Source organism: Sceloporus undulatus, chromosome 6 (genome assembly GCF_019175285.1).
Source record: "Sceloporus undulatus isolate JIND9_A2432 ecotype Alabama chromosome 6, SceUnd_v1.1, whole genome shotgun sequence".
Classification (NCBI taxonomy): domain Eukaryota; kingdom Metazoa; phylum Chordata; class Lepidosauria; order Squamata; family Phrynosomatidae; genus Sceloporus; species Sceloporus undulatus.
This window is the reverse complement of record NC_056527.1, coordinates 157,212,828-157,231,696: the sequence shown is the minus strand read 5'-3', so window position 1 is coordinate 157,231,696 and position 18,869 is coordinate 157,212,828. Positions and strand designations below refer to the sequence as shown.

At 41.6% G+C, this 18,869-nt stretch overlaps 1 protein-coding gene across 3 annotated transcripts in view; it reads left to right on the top strand.

Annotated features, from left to right (window-relative positions):
• Nucleotides 1–18,161, top strand: part of TRIP4 (thyroid hormone receptor interactor 4) — a 52,132-nt gene extending 33,971 nt beyond the window's left edge. Inside the window, exons 12-14 of one of the 3 annotated variants that reach the window (XR_006104639.1) lie at nt 1,665–1,767; nt 13,768–13,974; nt 16,576–18,161. Coding sequence is in view for 2 of the 3 variants with exons in the window: in XM_042475139.1 (XP_042331073.1) it covers nt 1,665–1,767; nt 2,193–2,269 (180 nt within the window). In the remaining variant the exon portion in view is untranslated. Of the gene's footprint in view, nt 1–1,664; nt 1,768–2,192; nt 2,293–13,767; nt 14,635–16,575 lie in introns of those variants that run through there. The other 2 variants (XM_042475139.1, XM_042475140.1) reach the window with 2 other exon arrangements.
• The last annotated feature ends 708 nt before the right edge of the window (nt 18,162–18,869 follow it).

The window sequence follows — 18,869 nt, the reverse complement described above, 5'->3', positions numbered from 1 at the left end:
TTCAGTTTCCCTGCGTGAGAAACAAAAAGGCAGCTGACTGAAAGAGCTCTGTTCTCTGTAGTTGCACTGTTATTCTGCATCTCCTTCAGAGATCTGAAAGCAGCTCTCAGAGGGATGTTCACTCTGCTAATATTTCCTGTGGCTGCATTTCTGGCACAATTCAAAGTGCTTTAAAGCCCTAAAGAGTATGAAACTTGTCTACCTGAAGGACTTCAGTCTGCTTGAACTGTAAGAAGGCAGACCACTTGCATGTAGTAAGCCTGTGAATACATGAGAGAATTTTGCACTGTTTTTTTCAAAGCCATATCCCAAAGAACAAAGCGAACAATTTGTGGCACTCCGATGTTAGCTCTTCTCTCTTTCTCTAACAAAAGACAGAAACAATCTTTTACAGAAAGAATTAATTTTATTGTTGTTAACAGCAGATAGTATATTCATGACAAAACAAAAAGAGGGGACAAAGATGGTTTCTTAAAATCAGGAAAATGGCCCTTGTTGTCAAACTAACACAGTCTGCTGACTGAAGGATGATCAAGCAGGACTTATGCACAGAAATTTGGTTTCCCCTTTATTACTTATACTACCACGCTGTCCACAAACAAAGTACAGACTTAATTTTTTGTGGGTTTTTGGGGGCTATGTGGCCATGTTCTAGAACAATTTATTCCTGATGTTTCGTCAGGAATAAATGTCTTTGGGTCCCACTTCAAGAAAGAGGTGATATAAAATAAATAAATAGCATGCTAATTGCAGCCTAAGACCTTGATCTTTGTCTTATTCCTCCTAATAAAGAATGAGTTCCATTTCCTATTTGTTGCCTATGTCCAAATACAACATTTGCTTTTCGATAAAATGGAGTGATGCCAGAAAGGCACATCTGGAAGGTGGTTCCTCCTGCCACAACTTTAAAGAATATTAGTCTTCCATCTTCCCTCTTCACCATGGCTTTGTTTCTCAGGTTTGTGATCAGAAACCTTGTTGGCTGGATGGAGGTGTAAAGCATATGTAACCTAATGTGAATTGGGTTGAAAGTGTTCAGTAATACTAATAGTCATAAGGTCAGTTTAGCCTTAAAAAGTTTAAACATAAATGCTAATTCTTTGTGGATCATTTCTTTGTCTTTCCACTCAGCCAGAACACTGGCGGGCAATAGGTGGGCAACACCTATTTCTTATATAGCAATTGGGTAGAAAGAATGCGGCCTGTATGTTTTTCCCCCTTATAGGTTACAAACAAAAAGGCTTCTAGAGAACACTAGTGTGCACTTCTGTTTATTTTCATTTGTAATGAAATCTGAAAACGTAGGGAAAGAACGTAGGCTCTTCCTGAATGGTCCATTTTCTCCATGGCTGCAAAGGTTCAGCAAAACCTTTTTGGAGCTATTTGCAGGCACATGAAACCACATTTATTCCTCTTAAGCACTAGCTGTGTGGGTTTCTCTGTATGCAGTACAACTCCATTTAAAAATGAAACCATCCTCTGAATGTATGTGCTCAAGAGCTCTTTAGGAGGATGAGCTGCTCCCTGATGTTAAATTCTAAATTGTTGTGTGGCTACTCCAAACCTATTTCTATTGATCGGTTTAATTTTTGGATAGGATGGTTTCCATCTCTTTATGGTGCTTATGATGGTATTGCTTTTATTTTATTTTTTTCCTCTTCTAGTATCCACAGCTGAGCCAGGAGTCATCTTCTCCATTTGTGTTCATCTGTACTGATCCCCAGGAGATGATTGTGAAGTTTCCCATCCAAGGCAAACACAAGATCTGTAAGTTGTAGTTCTCTGCTCAAGTTTTGAAAGGGTTCCTGGCTAATTCCTGGTTGGTGGCACTTCTTCCAGCATCATTGGTTTCTCTTAGATTCCCCAGCAGCCTCAGGCAGCTTGATGCCATCACCTAATTTTTCCAAAGAGCCTGGAATGATGTATCCATTGGATTTATTGTAGAGAATTTAAAGGACAGCTCCTCAGACCCAGCTACCCAGGGTTAATGGAATTCTAGGGAAAGTACCAGCAATCAGCCTTAATGGGACCACTGGCATCTGTCTAAGAGCCTTGGGCTGCTCTCTGATGTTGCTCCTGTTGTCAGATTGTGATCTGAGCCCTAATGAGTTCAGCTTGTCTATTGCAGTTTTTCACAATAGTGTGTGTTCACACAGATGCAAATGTATCTTCAGCATTTGTTTCCTCTTCAGTTTCTCCTTTTCGAAAAGACAATGCTTGCTTCAGGGTTCATGGCTTCCACCTGTCCTTGCTGGTGATGGGAGAGTAGAAAGCTGCTTGTGTTGTTATCAGGTAAACCTAGGCTCAATATAAATAATATAAACACTCCCTAGTAAATTATTGACAACATTTACAACATCTCTGATTGAGGAGTTTATGAGGCAGAGGTACTAATTGTGGCTTTCAGGAGATGACTACACCTCCCATGATTTCTCACCATTGGCTCTGCTGTCCACGGCTCCTAGGAGCTGCCATATTTGGAGGCTTAAAATTGTCTATCTTTTTTTAGGACAGAAAGGCATAGAGAGGCAGAGCTTTAACTTTTACAGGCTTTCATCCAAATGTTTACAGTTGTTTTGATAGCCAACATTAGAAAAGGAGTGTAGAGAATTTAGGGGAGGAATACAGCGGCCCCTTCACATTTGCTGGGGTTAGGGGTTCAGAACCCCTGTGAAAGTGGGAAAACAGCAAATAAAAACCTGATTTTTTTAACCTGAAAATTGCTATGCATGGAGTCTTCCTTAGTGAGTTACATTAAAGAAATCTCTCAACTTATATATAATGGTTTCAGTGCAATAAACCTTGGCCCTTTTTGTTCCACTACTTCCTCTCCTCCACTTGATTCTGCATCTTCAAGAAAATTCCTGGTTTGTAAACAACACTTAATTCACAACTTGCTAGTTCAGAAGTCACAATAAACTATTGTTTAACAAGTCAAAATATGATAATCAAACATGGCACTTGATGAAGGATGAGTTGGGCATGTGCAGGCATCCATAGAAGGCAACCCTACCATCACTCCAGGCTGATGCTTCCACTCTTACTGTCAAGAAGTGCCTTCTAATGTTCTACTTGAGATCTACTCTCCTGTAACTTAAAACCATTAGAGTGATCCTGCCCAGTGAGGCAGGGAGGAACAACCTTGTCCCATCCTCTTTGGAATTTAAAGAGTGGAACCATGTCACTCCCTCAGTCTTCTTTTTACCAGGCTGAACATGCCCAGCTCCTTCAATCTTCCCTCATCTGTTTCATTTTCTGCATATAATCTTTTCTTGCCTTTCTCTGAATCTGCTTCAACTTGTCTATATCCTTCTTAAAATGAGACACCCAGAACTGAATGTAGTACTCCAGATGATGACCAGTACAGAATGTAATGGGATCATTACAGTGATCCCTTCCTATCCGTAAAGGTTCGGTTCTGGGGGGGGGGGGGTCCCTGCAGATGGAAAAAAACATGGATGGTTGTGTCCCATTTTATTGAATGGCAGAGATGTGCACAGTAGTGCAGCCACACTAATGCACTCATCATGCATGCACTGGCATTGAATAAAATGGGACATGGCAATCCATGGGCACTCGAATCCACAGATAGCTAGCCCACCAATATGGCAGGTCCAGTATACTTCTCTTGACTTGGAAACTATGGTTCTATTAATGCAGGCTAAAATAGTATTTGTTTTCTTTGGATGCAGCATTACACTGCTGTGTTGTGTTTAACTTATGATTAAGAATACAGTGTGTTGTTGATTCCGGACTCACCCATGTATGGCAAATTCCATGTATGCTCAAGCTCCATGCAGCATGGTGTGGCGTGCGTGTGCTAGTTCTTTTTCTGTTGTGTATAGCACACCGGCATATGACGCGGGTGCGCTATAATAAGATCCTTTTCCCATGTAGTGATGCCAAGCAAGTATCCCCCATATGTATTTGGTACGTATGTATTTGGTATTTGTGGTCTAAATGGAGAATTCTACATATGTCTATGTTGAATTTAATTTTATTAATTTCTGCCCAATTCTCTAGTTTATTCTCACAAATTTGCTAATAGAAGGGGTATTGCATTTTTATTTCTTCATTTTTACTATTTCACAATGGACCAAAGAAATCTGCTGGACACAAAAGACAGATCTGAAAAAGCTATTGACTTCATATTTCAGTAGGGAAGTTGCTATTTGATCCTCCACATGTCTTGATGAAAACAGTGGTCTTTTGTGTAGGCATGCAAACTAACTAAACTAATCTGCAAGGTGCTGCCTGTATCACCATTTTAAGATTCTAACATATTGCAGACAGATTTTCTACTGTTCCCTCTGCCAGAAAGTCATCTTCCTCACTCTGCCTCTTTTCAAGGGGAAGCGAGACTCTTATTAAAGTTGCCACATGCAGCATTCCTTGATGTGGTTTGGGGTGGAAAACTACAGCGCAGCAAGCCTCCTCTGAACAAATCTTGCCAAGAAAACCCCATGATAGGATTGCCTTAGGGTCATAAGGTTGGAAACCACTTGAAGGCACACAACACACACAGACACACCATTTAATAACTTCTTGTTTGGGAAAAAGAAAAACACCAGTAAACCTAAAACAAGCCCATGAGCCCAAAAAGTAGCTTGAAATTAACCTTAATCCCTGGGGACTTTGTCAGTGTCATTGGCCTTTTTGGGGTAGGTGAAAAAATGCAGTAAGAAAAATGGAGTGTTGTGAGGTAGGGATGGCTCTTTGGGGATGCACCTCCCAATCTTTGGAAGTTGCCTGTCCTTGTTTGCAGTTTTGGATTATGATTTAGGAAACCCAGTTTCTAATCCTCACTGATCCAAAAAACTCACTGGGCAGCTTTGGGCCAGTTATGTCTCTTAGCCTGATCTGTCTGATGGAGTAGTTGTTGTGAGAATCAAGTGGTTAAAAACATGTACACTACCTTGAATTCATTTCAGGAAAAGCAGGACATAAATGTACCTAATGAACAGTAAAGAAATATTAAGACAGGGTAACAGTTAATGTGAATGTTCAAAGCCATCTCTCCATCGTATTGTTGCTTTCGTTGCTTTTTGGACAACCATTTATCTCCACATCACAGTTATGGAAGTAAAATTTTGGAAAGTGTGACAAAGTAATTCTAGTTTTCCACTGTTCAGTAAACTGCATTTATATCCCTCTAGAGTTTGCCATTTTCTCATTGTATGTCCTTGGCTTTAATAACTTGCTCACACTCCTGTGTTTGTGGTAGAAACAGAGATTAACGTGTCTTTATGTGGGCTGGTTTCCTGGCATTTGCCATGCCATTGTCTCCCAAACAAATGGGCCTCTTTAGCTGTTAGAACAGATCTGGCAGCTGTGGCTGTACAATGCTGAATAGGGACACACCTGGTAAGTAGTTTAACCACAGTGTATTTTATTGGTGAGGATTAGAGGAAGAGCTCACTGTGAGATTTGCAGAGCTTGGGAAGGTTACATATTTGTACTGTAGCTCCCAGAATACTCCACCATCAGTGGAGATCTCAAAATCAGCTGAGGTTCAGGCAGCTCCTCAAAAGTTTTGTGTGCTAATGCCAGGACTGCTCACCAAGTCACTTCTTCTACTCTTTACTGAGTGAGCAACATATAGATGGACTTGGAGCTGTGTGTGTGTGTGTGTTTTGTTTGTAGTTCTGTGAAGGAGAATGTGTTTCTGCTGCCAGTACAAACTCTTCCCAAGTTTGTCACAGCACGTTCTTTCAAGAGTGACAGTTTCCTGCTTGAAGAGGGATCAGACCTAACAGACTGGAAGAAGATTGCCTATGCCAGAGGCTGCCAGAGTGCCTTGCTCTCACCACTGTCCCTCTTGGCAGGGTTAGGCAACAGGAAGGCTAGTTGCTGGCCACAGCAAGTTTGTTTGCAGGGGTGGAGGGTAGGGTTGATCATTCCAGGCCATCAAGAAATAGTTAGTGACAGGGGTGCAGGGACTGAAAATCCTCTAGGCTTTGATCGCAGCAGTCTACTGTTGCGTTCTTGCTGAAGAGAAGGGGAAAGAGTGCAGTAATACTGAGACTATAACTACTGTAATTCAGATGCAATTTATCAAAAATCATAGGCCTCTTTGTGTCTAGTAGGTGGGCAGCTGCAGTCAGGATAAATTTTTTTTTGTTCCCCACAGTCACAGGGCCCCATTACACTACACAGTTATAGCATTATCATTCCACTTTAACTGCCATGGCTGCATCCTGTGAAATCTTGGCACCTATACTTTGTTGAGGCATTAGAGCTCTTTGGCCAAGGATTCTAAATGCCCTTGCCTAAACTGCAAATTGAAGGATTCCATAGGACAGAACCATGGCAGTTCAAGTGGAATGATAGTATAATAATAATAATAATAATAATAATAATAATAATAATATCTCATCCTTCTCCCAACTCAGAGCAGCTTACAATATTAAAACAATATAATTAAAACATACAAAATAGTGCCTTCAAGTTGTTTTTGACTTAAGTCAACCCTAAGGTGAATCTATCATGGAGTTTTCTTGGCAAGATTTGTTCAGAGGAGGTTTGCCATTGCCTTCCCTTGAGGCTGAGAGCATATGATTTGCCCAAGCTCACCCAGTGGGTTTTATAGCCAAGCAGGAATCAAACCCTGGTCTCCAGAGTCATAGTCCCAATGCACAAACCACTATGCCACACTGGGGGGGAAAAACAGCTGAAAATGTACTCCAGATGTACCCCAAATGTTCTCTTCTATTTCTGGCTGATTAACATTTATATTTATATTTTTGAACGGATGTTTTAGTATGGTTTTTAATCTATTCTGTTTTTTAATAAGTTGCAAACTGCCTTGAGTCCTATTATTGGGGGAAAGACAGGATAATAATGAATAAAATAATTTAAAAATAAAAATAATCTTCAGACATCACTCCTTTTATTTAGGTTTAGGGAGATTATGGGATACAGACTAAAAGAAACATGTTTTAGGGCACTTCTACAGCATTTGTGGTTATGGGAGGTGCATTTTTTTTGTCTCAGGTTTTTTTTTAATGGGAAGTTGAGGTGGACTTGGGAGCCCCAGAAAAAGGGTCAAGAGCCTTGCCTCTTATTAACATCCTTTTTGCAATGGTCACCTTAGTCCAAAGCACATTGCAGAAATAATCCAGTTTGAGATGGCTTTAACTGCTCTGGTTCAATGCTAGGGAATTCGGGGAACTGTACTTTTCTGAGACATTTAGGCTTCTCTGTCAGAAAGCTCTGGTGTCACAATAAACCATAATTCTCAGGATTCCCTAGCACTCAGCCAGGCCAGTTAAAGCGTTCTCAAACTGGACTATTTCTGCAGTGTGTTTTGGACCATTGTTCATTGCAAGATCCCTTGCAGTGCCTAGTTCAGCCACCCACTAACAACACCATATTCCATATACAGTATTGGCCATGATATGCTAGCTTGTATCCAAAGGAAGTAAACAAGGTCAGAACAAAGTCTCATTAATGGGTTTTTTGTCTTTCCCCTGTTAAATTAGCCTTACAAAAACTGTGCCTAAACTCTGCTTCCTTCTGCATCCCCATCCCCCACAGCTGCTTCTTTTATCCAGACAGGTTTGGAGGAGGATTCCACTGCATTCCTGGGTATACTGTTTGTTGCTTGTCAAAAGTACATTTATCCCTTACTGAGATGTGAGGGAGTGTGTCCCGTGGGATTAAATCTGAAAGAAGCAACATGTAGGCCCACGGCCAAATGCATTACAAATGTGATTTCATGTATCTGAGTAATGAGAGCAGCATTCAAGATTTGGGTGGCAGGGTGGAGAGGATGGGATAAGGACTAGAACAGGCAGACACTGGGAAGGACTCAGATTTCCAGCATGTGAGCAGCTGTTGAGAAATGGTCATTAGGGGAAAAAAGGGGAAAAACAAATTTATGTAGAAAGTCTATCCAACAGCATGGATATTGGAAAGAGAGTGCATTTTTGAATAATTAATTAAATTCATACATAACAAATGGCTTGAATCCTCTTTTGTTCTTCCATTCATATAGGAATGACTATAGTTTTACTGCAGTCCTTTGCACCAGATTCCACACTATTTCTTAGGGTCCCCCAAAACCCAGGAACAACTTGGGGGGCTGCAAAAGGATGGGAAACGTGTAAAGTTATAAAGCCCTGTCCTATTTATTGCATTCTGTAGATGGAAGTTGATCCAAGGTTCTCAGGATATTCACTTTCCTTGCCTAGGCTCTTTATTTCCTTCTCTGTCCATAAAGGCAAAACCTCCTGTTCTTCCATTCCTCAACATATATGTACAGTATGTTCAGTTTAGAGGTTAGCCATACTGGCTGAGCCAGTGTGGTGTAGTGGTTTGCCCATTGGACTGTGACTCTGGAGACCAGGGTTTGAATCCCAACTCAGCCATGGGATTCATTTCAATTGCAGCTTACTCACTGGGTGGCCTTGGGTAACTCATATTTTCTCCACCTCAAGAGGATGGCAATGGCAAACCCCTTCTGGAGAAACATGTCAAGAAAACCCCAAAAGTCAGAAATGACTTGAAGGCACACCACCACCACCACAACAGCCTGCTGGCTGGGGATTTGGGGACTAGAAGTCAAGCTCTAGTCTAGTCAGATTGATTTGATTACACTCTGTCACCTTGGGAAAGTCACACACTCAGAAGGCATTGGCAAACCACCAATGAGCAAATCTTGCCAAGAAAAACCCACAATAGTTTCACCTTAGAGTCGCCATACGTTGGAAACAACTTGAAGACACACAACAACAGCAACACCAACAAATGTCACCCAGAAGGCTTTCACACATTCAGGTCTGTTCAATCACAGTCTCAGTAATGGGCAAATGCACTTCTTCAGGGTCTCTATGATTCACATGTATGGTTTTGTTCTGTTTCTCCATAGAGTTGGTCAGAGCATTGTAGAGGTCGCTTCAGTGCTGTTCCATAGGACGTTCAGTGTTTGAAATTGCTGTTTTAATTGTTCCAAAATGGAGTCTAGGATTGTTTCTAGACTGCTTTTATGAGTTTTTAGAGAGTATTTTTAATGGTTCCCCCCCCAAAAAAAATCTTTGTATTGTTTTAATAGGTTTTTATTTGTTTGGGAACCCTTGTGGGCTGAGAAGTGATATAGAAATACTTTAAATGGATAGTAAGTCAGTGTTTCAGTGTAGGCTCCCCCCTTCCACAAGCACATGTGTGGTGGAGGCATCTGCCACTTCTCCTCTGTTCCTTTTGTTCTTCTGCAAAAGCAGCAGTTGGACAGAACCTCCTATAGTTCTGCTTCAGAGTTAGCAATTCCATATCGCATTCCACTTTTCATTGGCTTTGGCTCTGTTTGTTGCCTAAGGTGCGTTGGTGGGAGGGGGCAAGTACTCCACTCCTTGATATGCTTGAGAGACATCCATATCGCAGGCAAGTGTGCACCCTGCCAGAAGTTACTAGGCAGGCACTTATGAAAGACCTCATAAGGGTCTCAGCATGAGTTAAATAATTACTAGGGATATGAGCAACTGACTATGGTAGACATGGAGGGATGTTTTGTAATATTTCATATATTGGATTCCAAATCCCATTGCCTTCAGAGAGCATAGCTAGTATCAGCAATCATATAGACTGCCTATAGATTGCAGTTTCCAAGTTCCCTCCTTATTTGCTATGCTGGTTAAAGCTGGTGGGAATTGTAGGCTCAGGAAGATTGTAGATGGAATTGGGACTATAGCAGGGGGTGGACATGTTAAGGAAAAAGCAACATGGGACATACAGTAGTGAAATAAAACTTGTATGTGAAAGCCAGAGTGACTCAGCAGAAGCCAATAGAGAACCACACAGGTGTGAATGGTAAGAAAATTAACAAGTGCTGAATGCCAAGGACAAGAATTGCAAAGTGGATAATTGAACACACCTGACAATTGTAAAGTGGTCAAGGCTGAGATGATGAAATCATTAATTGTGGGATGAACAAAGAGAACCAATGGGAATTATGTACACGCCTACTGGGTGGAAACAGACCACAGTAGGTGGTACCATGATATGGCTATAATAAGGACTATACATCCCAATGTATGTTGTGGGTTGTAGTTGTGAGTAGTTGGATTGGAGAGTGAGGAGTTGAGTATTGTTTGGAGCTGTGTAAATAGTAGAATAAAGTAGATCTTTTATATAAGACTACTGAGTTGTCTGGTGTCTTGGGTGAAGCTACAAGAACCAGCAGGACCCTGGTGAAGAAGGGTGAAGACTTCTGTGGAAGCAAGAGTGAGAAGGCTTGGAGAGTTTGTCGGGGTCTTCAGCCTGTTCTCTGCAACTCTTGCAAAGATATAACAACTGGCCAAAACTGGTCAGCGTGGTGCACAACCAGGTGGTGAGTTCCAGGCCAGGTGAAGAGCCACAACTCCCATCATCCCTGACAGGACAACCATGAGAAGTTAGGCAGCCACATTGGACCCATAGGGCTTAGAGTGCTGCTTCCCCCTTTGCAACTACACTGATTTTTCTGCAAAAATTATCCCCCACACACACACATACTAGGCAGAGTTGCCCCTCACACCCTAGGAGGACTGAGATCCATTTGAAGATCAAAAAGATGTTTGAGGTTTAAAATGGAAGGATGATAGGTGGCCCTGGGGTCCTCAAAAATAGATGGGGGGATGTATGCAGCTCATAGGTTATACTTTCTCTATCCTAAGAAAGGGGAACCAATGGCCAGGTTTGGTATGAGCAGAGCTGGAGAATGTTATTCTTTTGGGACTGAGTTCCCAGAACTTTCCAGCCAACGTGACATATTGTAATGGGGAATAAATAGTGTGTGTGCATGTGTGTGTCTTCAAATTGCCTGGTGACTCCGTGAATTTCATAGGTTTTCTTAGACAAGGAATACTCAGAGGTGGTTTTGCCATTTCCTTCCTCTGAAATATAGCCTACATTACCTGGTATTCATTGGCTAATAGTACTACTATAAATACTTGTACCAAGTACTAACCAGGACTTACCTTACTTAACTTCCAGGATCAGATGGGATCTGGTGCCCTGAGAGCAGAAAGGAGGCAATGTCCAGATGGTAAATGTACATTGAAGGAGAAAGGGCTGACTGGTCTTGACTGTATTGTGCTGTTTCACATAATGCTAAAGACTCACTGAGTGTCTTCAGATGTGTGGAACTCTGAACATTTTGAGTGATCAGTTTTAGTTGGCTTGGCTTGTACAGTAAGTAGCATGTACATCTCTTGGGGGTGAAGATGCAGCTAATGAATTTCTGCTGCTTATAATGGATGTGAGGATGTCTCAAGTCAGCTGGTGCCCTGACAGTGCAGAGATCAATGAGTGCAGACTCCTTCTGACAAATGTTCCTGTCTGGAGCAATGGCCAGTGGACCAAGGGAAGCTGCTGCTTTGGGCTGATTAAGGAGGACAGAATGCATCAGAAAAGGGTGGCAGGGCACGTGCCCAGGCTGTAAAAGTAAAAAAGATGTAGCTTGGTACAAAGGACATGGATTTCTTGACATATACATTAGTCTCCCTCTGTTTCTCCATACGCTCCCTCCCGAGTAGAATTAGGAAATCTGCAGCTGATCTAAGCCTGGTGAGGAAGAGAGAGACAGGCAACATTCCTGTTACATCATGGTAACTCTTAAGAACTGAGGTGCCAGTGACAGCTGGCAGTACTGGGGAGACCAATGGCCATCTGTCGGGGATGCTTTGATTTAGATTTCCTGCATGGCAGGGGGTTGGACTGGATGGCCCTTGCGGTCTCTTCCAGCTCTATGATTCTGTGATTCTAATGCTCTTTTAGCTGGAAGCACTGTAGCAACTAATCAGGTAATGAAGTTTGAGGCATATGCCTCTTGGCTCAGTAACAGTCCCAGCTTGATCATACTTTGTAATCTAGGAGCAACACAATACATAGATGTCTCAGTCGTGATGATGGTGAATTTCCACGCTCCCCCTTATTTTCCTCTTGCTGTCTCCAATTTGGATGGCAGTGAATGATCTTGATCATTGGTTCTCATCTTTGCATCTCCAGATATTTTGGACTTCCCGCTCCCAGAATCCCTGACCATTGGCCACGCTGTCTGGGAGTATGGACAACTGAAAACTAAAACATCTGGAGAGCTACAGTTTGTGAACTACTCTTTAGACCCCAATAACAGAGTAAGAATGGAGAGTGGCTCTCATAATTGGCTATGCTGTGTAAAGCTGATAGGAGCTGCAGTACATCATTTGGAAAACAACAAGTTGCCCACCACTGTTTTGAACTATGTTAAAACCATCAAGGATTAGTGAACACACATGTACAATAATCAGAGGTGGGTTTTCATAGCTCATCCCTGCTCCTGACCTCTGACAGCAGTTTGAACTGCTGCTTTCAGACTCTCTGAAAGACTCTTTATCTCCTTGCAATGGATCCACTCTCCAAGCTGGCCCCATATTTATGAGATTGCCCAATCCCTGCAATCCTTGAGGGATGATTATCACACAGTCGCACCATCGTCACAGGCCTGTGTGGTCTAGACACTTCTTGATGGGTGTCTGGGGCTGTGACATTATCTCCTACAGGAACCCCACTCAGCACTCCTTTTGCAAGGAAGTAAAAGACCTTTTTGTTTAAACAAGCATTTGGAGATTAACTATGTGCAGTTTTTTTAATGGGTGTGTATATGTGCTCCGTTTTTTATTGTTTATGTCTTTGAAATGATTTCAAACAATTGTAATGATTGCTCATTTTAATGTGATATTTAATTTAAACATTTCTATCAACACAGTTTTTTAAACTTTGTGGTAAGCTACCTTGGGTCCCCAGTCAGGAGAAAGATAGGATATAAATTTAACAAATAAATGTACTTCTTTGTGGTCTCTGTGAATCACACATATGAGTTATCCTGCACTTGCGCAATGCATCTTCAGAAACTTCTAGAGCTATTATATAAGCATTTTGGCAGTAGCCTTGCCCACTCTCCAACATGCAGGTGAGATGGTTTAAAAGACCAATCCTGCCCTCTTTCCCTTTCTGACCTGATGGTACACTAGCTTGTGTGATGATGAGAGGTTGAGTATCTTGAGAGCTAGGTTGTACATAATCTTGTGCCTTTTGGTTGCCCTCATGAAAATATTACCACAATACAATATGGGTAGGTCGAAGAAAGGAGGGTGTGAAGGATGCTTGCTGAAGGAAGACAGCAGAATAGGCCAGTGTTTGACCTAGAACTGCAGGTTTATGGAACCTCCCTTACACTGAATACCCTGGCTACTGATTCTGACCTTCAAACTTGCGGCTGAATGTTTTGTCCTGAGAACAGCCATGCCTGTTTCCAGGATGCTCTGCTGCCCTCTGTCTGCTCTCATCCCTTGTTAAATTGTCTGTCTGTCTGGTGTGCGATGAGGGGCCTGCATGTCTTTCCACTCACTTCCTCTGTCTTCTATAATAGCTGACAACTATTTCTCACTTTTACCTGAGTCCTTAGGCTCGCTTGTTTGCTTTCCTCAGTATGATGATTGCTTTTTTCTCTTTGCAGCTCTGACAGCTGTGGTTGTTAGTTTCCACCCCAATTTCTTCCTCACTCTCCCTGTATTTATTTTCCTTCCTTCTCTCCACCCTCTTGCACACTGCTTCACAGTTCCCTGTGTCACTCCACCAGTGAGGAGTTTTTGGAAATGTCTGATTTCTCAAGCAGGAAAATCAAATGTGACAGCAACACAGTAAGGCGAGGAGGAGATCTTGTTGCCTACAGCTGATTTACATTGCAAATAACCTTTAAAAATAAGCACTCATGAGGCTCCCCTCCTCACTCCTGTTTCCTTTTTTAAACAGGGAAGCTAGATTTAAAGATCCACCAAGGAGCAAAGAAGGGATTAATGAAGCAGAAAGCAATGATGTGAGCTGCATGCCACAAACAGCACCCCATCACCACTTCTAGGCAGGAGAAGAATGGCGCTCAACCTGGCCCTTGAGACTTCAGAAACAACAGTGGTGCTGGAGATGCTATGGAGAGAACAAGCATCCATGATGAAGATGCAGGTCCTGCCAAAAGAGGCATTGGATGGGGGGGAGCAGTTTTACCAATATTGCATAAATATTACAAACAAAGAGAGAGAGAAACGGTACTGAGTTGTCTGTGACCAAAGTGTGGGATAAGGAGCCTTCATAGAAATTGAAATTGTAGGTTAACATTTCTTCCCAGTTGGCTGGTTTTAGGCCATGCCCAGAGGTGCTTTTGGAATGGTCATGTACCAGATAATATGGGAGGAGGTTTGTATTACACCACTGTGCATTTAAAGCCAAGCATCACTTGATTCTCTTTCTGCCTGGCCTTGTTTCTTACTAGGGAATGGAACTGGGCAGCATTGGAGTTGTTGGCTCATTGCCGTATCTGGCTTGGGAGAAGAAATGCCATAAGTGCCTGAAGCATCAGTGCCTTGCCACCATGGCCTTGTATACTGGGCTGAGGGCTTAGTTTGCTTCTGGTCTTTTGGTTATTTCCAAGAAAGTGGTTGGGAACAGATATTAGTTGACAGCTCTTTAACTGACATGTGAGCTTAAATCTCTTGTTTTATGTTGTAACCATGCACATATTTCACCATGTATAAGTGGTAACTCAAGCCAGGTCTCCTTTCATCTGGGTGCATGGGTTTAAATTCTAAATATCACAAGGTGAATAAAATGGATTCCCCACCATCATCAAGCTTTCACACACTTTCTTTAATCGTTCACTTTTAGTAGGCTTCAGTTTCCAGTGGCATGCACACTGATTTTCCCCTAGGCTCCATTTCAAAATTGCTTAAATGTCGTGTTGACACAGCCCCATCACTCTCTTCAGGGGTGCTGTCAGCCTACCTGCTATGCTTTGGTCCTCCCATCTCTGCCTAAATCTCAGTGTGGAGGGAAAGGAGGGATACAAATCAGATGGATTGAGAAGGGAGCTGTTTTTCTACATACTGTAATTCACAGGATTCTTTTCACAGGGACAGCCTTCTGTCACTTTCTCAGCATGTTCTTAGCATTGGGTAAGCAGATTTCCTTGTGGCAGAGGGCATAGTTCACCTATATTCTTTGGTGAGTAGTAGTGTGAAGACATGATGTTTCCTTAGGCTCTCATCCACTCCTTCACAAAGCAGCACAGGCACCATCTTTACAGGAAGCCCTGCCAGTTTTTGTTAGGCTGGCTCACAAATGACTGGCAGACTTCTTTGGAAATTGCTTTTTCCTTCAGCAGTACTTTCCCTTGAAAATGCCAGGATTACAGCACGCAGTAACCACCACTTCCTTTTTGGTAAGTTCCTTGGGAAATAGCTGGTCCCCTCCTTGACAGTTTTTCTGGAGCCCTGGAGATGAAAGTCCCAAGAATACAAATGGGTAGTAAAGTTGGTGTCTTTGTGTACCTGCTGAATCCTCTATCGAAGCAGGATCCCCTCTCTCACTGCTAACATTTAGAACCTCCTTTGGAGGTATCTTTTCTTCAGTGTTGCATCCTGTTCATTTCCTCGCAATGAAAATGCAGAGTGGGGAGTGGAGGTCTCCTCTCCCTTTGCCCTTTTTCTGGATCAAGGTTAGAAAAAGGCTGGCAAACATTATATTGTATTACTAGCAAAGGGGAAGTATGTCCACACACTACTATATTATCTCCTTCTAGTGATGTATATAGAGTTGTCCTTCATTCCCTTTAGAAGCAGTGGTTCCCAAATCTTAGTCTTTCAGCTGTTTGGACTTCAACTCCCAGAAGCCTCAGTCAGCTTGACCAACAATCAGGAATTCTGGAAGTTGAATTGAAAAACATCTGGAAGACCAAAGTTTGGGAATCAGTGCTTTAGAACCAGCATAGTGGCCCTGTTTGTGCATAATGTTTTGTGAGTGTGTACACCTATGATTCTGCTTTTCAGTGGACATCCTTCTCATTTGTCTTGATGTGCAACCTCAGTATCTCAGCTACTAAGGGCGGTATAGAAATAAATTATTATTATTATTATTATTATTATTATTATTATTATTATTAGGCAGAGCCAAACATCTTTCATGCAGGAGTACTGTTGAAAGTAATTCCTGCCCTATAATGATGTACAAATTGTGCAGTCTGTAGGAACACTATGCAATTCTTTTGTTTAGCCTACGGAGTCCCCCAGCACTATAAAATTGAGAATTGCTCCTCTGGAAGGCTCCACAGAAGTAATTCCACCCCACTCCCAATCTTGTTTTGGCTTAAAATTGCATTTTTGGGGGAAACTAGAAGTGGCCTTCCAGTTTCGTTGGATGGTGGGAGAAAATGATTAGAGACATTTTACAGTTGCCCACCTCTGCTGTCTGTACTCCATGTCTTGCTTCCAGCTTAGCATTTCTTCCAGGAACATACATTTCAGATCTTGCCCTTCTTCCACTTCCAAATTTTTACAAACCTTTTAGCTCAACTTTGTTAATCATCTTACAAAGTTGCCATACTCTCAGCTAGTCAGAGGTAGGAAGCATGTGGTCCTCTTGATAATGTCCAACTCCTTTTAGTTCTGGTCAGTGATCAGGGATGATTGGAGTTATGCATGTTGGGTCTTCAGGATGATGCACTAAATGTCCTCCTCCTCTGTTTGTCTATCTTTCCATACATCTGTCTTTTTTCCTACATTTGGCCTTTAGGTGTCACACCATGCAGTGTAAATCTTTAGCTTTCATCTCCTGAGCAGGTGTGGGCTGGAGCCACAAGTGCCTGGGAATCTTCAGAGAGCAAGTATGTGCTGCTGATGCAAGCAGAAATGTGCAGACCTTTGTGCCAATGTTGGCTGAGTGCCTTAGTGGGAAGGTGCTGCTGCCAGAAGCGCTGCCTTTCAGAAGGAATGGGAAAACTGCTGAGAACACAGAAGACAAACATGAACAAGCACTCTCCTAGAGCAAAGATAAGGGCAGCAATATTTCTATTCAGATGTGCATCAGAGTGAGCAATGTACAGCCTTCCAGATGTTGTTGGACTGCAGCTCTAAATAACAGTTGGGAAGACAGTGATAGCCACACCCTGTCCTTTGAGGAGTGCACCTCCAAGCATTTTTAACTTGGCTCTGCTCTTTGTATTGGGCTCCTGGGAGTTATAATCCAACACTGTACTTTGCTTACTTTGATATGTAATATCACTTTCACCTCCATTTCTCTTTTTGGATCTCTTTTTGTAATCCCAGTTTAATGCTATTGGAGCATGTGTATGTGTATCTAAATGTATCTCATTGGTAGATAACCTTTCTCGTATTCAGGATTTTGTTCTTTTATAAGAATAACAAATAACTAGCAGGAGACATGTCTCAAGATAGAAGGAAAGCTTGGAAAACATATTTTTTGGTCTGCAGACTCATGGCCACAGTGGCTGAGGGATTTTGGAGTTTGTAATCCAAAAAAGTAGCTTTTCTAGGCTTTGCCAAAATATGGGCAAGGACACCCTTTTCTCTGTCTTAGGAAGACTGGTGATATGACTCAGTATAATCAAAAGTGGCTTAATGCACTTGAGAAAAAGACACAAGATTTTAGAAGTACCATTACAAGCGCAAAACCCACTTTCAGAAAGAACAGGCACGAAAGCAGCAACTCAGAAATGTCATCATACACCATAACTAATGGAGAGAAAGGTTTTTGGATGAGGGATTAATGGTCAAAAGGCTTGGTTTTATCATATCCCTTTTTATTTTCTTATTTGTTCATTTGGACAGAGGAGTGTTGGTAACTAAATGTAGAAGTCAAAGCATTTTCATGGCATTAGAATACATGTCATGTAAACAATTATTAACATATTTGCTGATTGCAGCAAATTATTACAACCAGTTTCTGGAAAGGAAGAAAGCACCCACAAAGAAAATCAGTGGTGTGTGACAAATCTAGAATATTGTACAACAGGAAAAATAATGCATCAGGTGAGAACAGAATGCAGTTACCAGAAAAGAATCTGTTTCTAGCTATTGGGATTTCATAGCTATCACATGTAGAAACTATGCCAGCAGATTCTTGACCAAACTGATAGAGGACTTTATTTCTATATTAATAACATATATCCTTAGGCTGTAAAGAGCTGAATTAGGTAATGAAATGAAAGTAAATGATAAATTACTTGTTTGATCTTGCTGGAAAATGGTACTGAGTACTTGTAATTTGGTTCCATTGTACTGTTGCGAATGTCCATGAAGCTGGACTGTTTCTCCACAAATAAAGTAAATTTATAAAAGTAATACTTTTTCATGATACATGTTGTCATACAATTGGTGCTGATTTTCTAAAAGTAACACCAACAATTGCGCCTTAAAAATTAACCTATTTATTATGGCATAATGCCATATAAAAAAGCATGACTGGCTTCCTCCCCCCCCCCCCCCCCCAATGTTAATTGACAACATCAATCCTGTTTGTCTGCAGAAACAAAATACACTGAATAAGCATCTGTACTTGTAAGTCCATACTTGGGACACTCCAGGCAAAGTTTTTAAAACTACCTATCAGCACACTCCTATACACATTTTCTCATATGTAAGTTGCACTGTTCTGTTCTGGCTCATTTACAAGTATGTGTGTTTAGTACTGCAATCTTCAAAATGTACAGATTTAAACAAGAGAGATTCAAGTATATCTTTTAAATCAGTAGGACTAAAAGGACTTAATTTTTACCCACACAAAATAATTCAAAGCGTTCCTAAAAACAAAGCCTTTTGTTGCATACTTCACAAAATCACACATCCCTGGACTAGGGGTTCCGTTGACTTTTCAAATGGTTTGAGCAACACCTTCCATCACTTTGACCTATTATGGTGAATAGCAAAAGGATCTTGGGAGTTATAGTCTAATATATTGGGGAAACCATCATTTAGCCATCCCTGTTGGGCCATCTCCAGTAGTACTGCCAAACTACATGCAGTTCGGGGGAGAAAATAACGCCTTGGTTAAAGCAGCCTTATATGACA